Raw genomic sequence first — 4,114 nt, 5'->3', positions numbered from 1 at the left:
TAAAACTCATGCACACTGTAATAAAAATCATGCAGTAGTTAAGGTAAACCATCCAAGCAAGTTTTATTCATTAATATTCATAAATACACACAGCAGCTTCATTAGAGACTTTTTCATTTTTTCCTCTTCAGTTTGAATGTGGAGTATTAGGAGAGCTTTCTTGCACGTCAAGCTACAGGACACAGAGCTTTTTTTCTCTGCACTGCAACCTATATTTATCTGCTAAAAGTAAAAATTGGTTAAGTGGAAATGATTATCGTATATATCTTTTCTCTTTTCCTTTGAATGTACACAATGTAACAAGAGTGACAGACCTGAAATTACAATCACCAAAACAAACCCAAGATAGTTGTTGTCCACTTTCATTGGCAAATACAGCACAGAGGACATTGTCTGCAAAGTGGGATGCCATCAAAGAGGAGGCTCATTTCCTTTATTATTCTCTTTTAAATTTAGGTTTTCTAAAGCAACATCTAGAGGCATAATATCTACACAGCCCATAGCACCAAAATCAGCAATCTCTCCCCGTTCATCCTCATCTGAGGAGGAACTTTCTTCCTGCATCAAAGTGGACAATAGAAGCTCTTGAACAAACAAGCTGCGATCTGCCTGTTCGCTTTCTTTTGATTGACGCTCTGCTTCTGACATCTTAGGATCATTCAACCTGTAGAGAAACACAGAAAAATAAGACAGGCTTAGTAGTATCAGCAACAAAATGGGCTTTCACTAATTGCCTAAACAGTTGGACTGATGCATGTTGAATAACATCTGAAAGCCATTCCTTTGAGAAACAACCTAGGTACTGCTGCACTTCTTTTGACATGTACAAATCTGACAATATCTGGCACTCCCGATGTAAGAATACAAACATTTAACAAACTTGTTCCTAGATGCTTCCAAAAAATCCTTCATAGAAGTAGATTCTAAGGCTGAAGGAAAAAAAAAAATCTATTTCTGAAGTTTGTTTCCCCTCAGAGGGATTTTGTTTTAAGGGGCATTAAAATTCTCTAGTCATCTCTTAAGTGCTCATTTTGTCCCCAGGACAACTTCTAAATGCAAGCATGACACAAAATACATTACTACACACATAATGCCCAGAGATTCCCAAAGCACAGTACATCATTCCCTTCACTTATCAGTCCATGCACCATCACCTATTAGAAGCAAGAGAATTGCTTGTTTCAGTTTTATCCTAGCTCACAAGATCAGTGACTGACATTTGCAGATACTTTCCTTAAAGTTATGATTTTCAAAAAGCTTTGGATTGAGATATTATCACAAGTTTTGATAGAAATCAGCATGACAGCAATAACTTGTCCCAAGCCCAGTTTCTAGACACAGAAACTGTTTAAATGCTTTTGTTCTTTCTCAACGTGCAACTGAAAAACATCCTCCCCCTTGAATCCAGAAAATCAATATTCTAAACCTCCAAAAAGAGCTGGAATGAGTGGGCAACTCTTCTATAGTAGAATGGACTAGATGATCATTATAGGTCTCTTCCAACTGAACTATTCTGTTGTATAGAACTGTAGGATCTAACTATACTTTCTGAAACAGATATGCATGCTGGTTATTAATAGCACAATCCTTGTTTTTTTCATCCAAAATATTTTATATATAAACCTCTATTCAACCTTCAGCCTTCATTAAAGATTCATTTCCTATTACATAAAACTAACTTTAAAGTTCTCTCCCCTCACATTATCAGCATAAAAGTTTGAAACATATTGTAAAGGCTCTTGTCTTATCAGAAGTAGTAGGGTAAACAAACACAGGTTAACAAGGCAATATCCCATATGTTTCTCTTCAAATTGAGAAACAACAAGTAATATTTATTCATTGCCTAGGAACAAACAGCAGGGTTGAAAAGATGACGTCACAAATGCAAACAAAAGCATAGTATCTCAACTACAAACTTCATTAGTGATCTGGCAGTAGTTTTACTGAACTCTATGTCCATAACAAGACCAAGGAAAACAGAAATGGAAGAAGAGTTAATACCATGAACCAAATTACCTCATAAGAAGAAACTGGGAATTCTGTATAGTCTGATGATTGTTTTCTGTGTTAGATGTATTGGTTGCTGCTATAGATTGTGTAAGAGTGGTGGGTATGCTGCTTGTGTTAGTGCGTCTAGTTGCATTGCGTGCAGTTTCCAGTTGTTGTCTTGCTGCCTGTGCATGCTGTCTTTCCAACTGCAGTTGCATCTGCAGCTGCTGTAACTGAGAAGCAGAAGGGCCAGAAGAATTGAGCTGCCCTGCAGAACGTCTCACGCCTGATAACTGAGATAAAAGCTCTGCCAGAAAAGAGAGAAGTTTCTACAGTGAAATCTGCTTAAATACATATCACACAACAGCATAATTATGTCCTGAATACCAGTATATCAATTCCTTTGCTTTCTAAAAGCTTTCATTGATGAAATTCATGAACAAATTGTATTGATTTGAAAAGCTTCATGAGCTATCCATTACAAGCACCCAGTGTCTCCAAACCCATGGGAAGATTATCTAAAGAACTATGTATAAAAAAAGAGTCAAAGCTTAAAGCTTTTTAAACTGATAAGAGTCAACCTATGGGGAATATCATATAAGCAATATCCTGTGCAAGAATTCTCTAAAATTTTATCTTCAAGTTAGTCAAAATAGTTATTAACCCCTTCAATTCTGACTTCAGTTGGTGGCTTTATGCACCTTCAATGCATATTCCAGAGGGAAGCTGTGCTGAAGAAAAGACAAATAACTATAGCATAATTTCAGACATTTTTAGAAAATATTTAATTCAGAAAGACTTTTTAAATGCTGTATTATATGAAAAATATTTGACCACAGGAGGGTTTTTTTTGTGCAACTTTTGACCTCTGCTGAAAAAAGAGAAATTCTAATGATAAAAAAGTTAAATCGAGCCTGGATTCCTTTCTTTCAAAGTTCAAGACTGTGACAAATTATGTCCATGCTAAGCATTTCCCAAAATAAACATTAATAATAAGTTATTGCCCAGCAATTTACTACATATTATATTCCACACAAAGTTGTGAGTACTACTTTGTTGTGTATGATACAAGGAGGGCAGAAGTAGTAGATTACCTTTTTCCCTATCCATCCAATCCTCGTTAAAGCTGCAAGTCATTATTACAGGTCATGAAAATTTTCCTTCCATCTCACTTTCATTATATAATCCTTTGAAACTAGGCTTTTCTTAGGGAAATAAAGCACAATGCAGTAGTTCTTTGCATCTGGAACACTTGGAATGCCAACAGTAAATGCTCAAGTCACTTTTAATCAGCACAGCTAACCATATTACTATCAGCTACCAATAATATTTTATTTCACTAATTACTGATAACCACCACAAGGAGAAAAATAAATAAATAATGTGTACATGTCTGTTACAAGCACAAGTTCTAACTTCTGGTAGTATGTACTAATTATTACCCCAATACAAAGGAAGACTTATAACACTGCCAGGTAAGACATAATTTTCCTTGCTGTTTGTAAGATCACTTTGAGTACAGCTTAACAGAACCCTAGTAGCAGATGTGAATTTGTGAATTTGAGACACAGGCTTGGCATGACACAGACACCCAGCCAGGCTGCACTACATTCTCTGAATGGAAAAACATTGACCAAAAAAAAAAAAAAAAAGAAAAAGGAAAAAAAGGAAAAAAGACAAGACTCAAAGGAGTACCATTTTATTACACATGCTCCTAAATGGGAAGGTCTTGTGAGGCTGAAATAAACCCAGCCAGCCACTTCATGTTTAACTCCGCTAAACTAATACCCATTGCATTGGTAAGAGGAAGTGTTGCACTCCAAGACTCCAGGACACACAAACATCCTCCCTTCTTGCACCAACTCTAGTGCTTTAAAGACCCACAACCTAACTTAAGTCATTAAGATGACAGAAAACTTTTCATCCTCTTTTGCTGGGATATTTTTAGTAGCAGGAATACAGCCTGCAGGTCTCAGGAAGTGATTTTTTTCCCTCTATTTGGCACTGGGGCAAAGCCACATCCAGAGTTCTGTGTTCAGTTTTAGCCTCCCCAGGACAAGAAACACATGGACATAACAGAGCAAATCCAGTGGAGGTCCACCCAGATGATCAGAAGGCTGGAACA

The 4,114-nt window shown here is 36.6% G+C and overlaps 1 protein-coding gene across 1 annotated transcript in view; it reads right to left on the bottom strand.

The window, feature by feature from the left end:
* Nucleotides 1-276: 276 nt before the first annotated feature.
* The window catches only part of LOC103625222 (E3 ubiquitin-protein ligase KCMF1), a 77,401-nt gene continuing 73,563 nt past the window's right edge, over nt 277-4,114 (bottom strand). Inside the window, exons 6-7 of the mRNA XM_008644630.2 lie at nt 2,017-2,296; nt 277-664 (exon numbers count right to left, since the gene is read on the bottom strand). Coding sequence (XP_008642852.1) covers nt 412-664; nt 2,017-2,296 — 533 coding nt within the window. The 3' untranslated portion in view covers nt 277-411. The remainder of the gene's footprint in view (nt 665-2,016; nt 2,297-4,114) is intronic.

Source organism: Corvus brachyrhynchos, unplaced genomic scaffold, assembly GCF_000691975.1.
Source record: "Corvus brachyrhynchos isolate BGI_N302 unplaced genomic scaffold, ASM69197v1 scaffold172, whole genome shotgun sequence".
In the NCBI taxonomy this organism is placed as follows: Eukaryota; Metazoa; Chordata; class Aves; order Passeriformes; family Corvidae; genus Corvus; species Corvus brachyrhynchos.
This window is presented reverse-complemented; position numbering and strand designations above follow the sequence as displayed.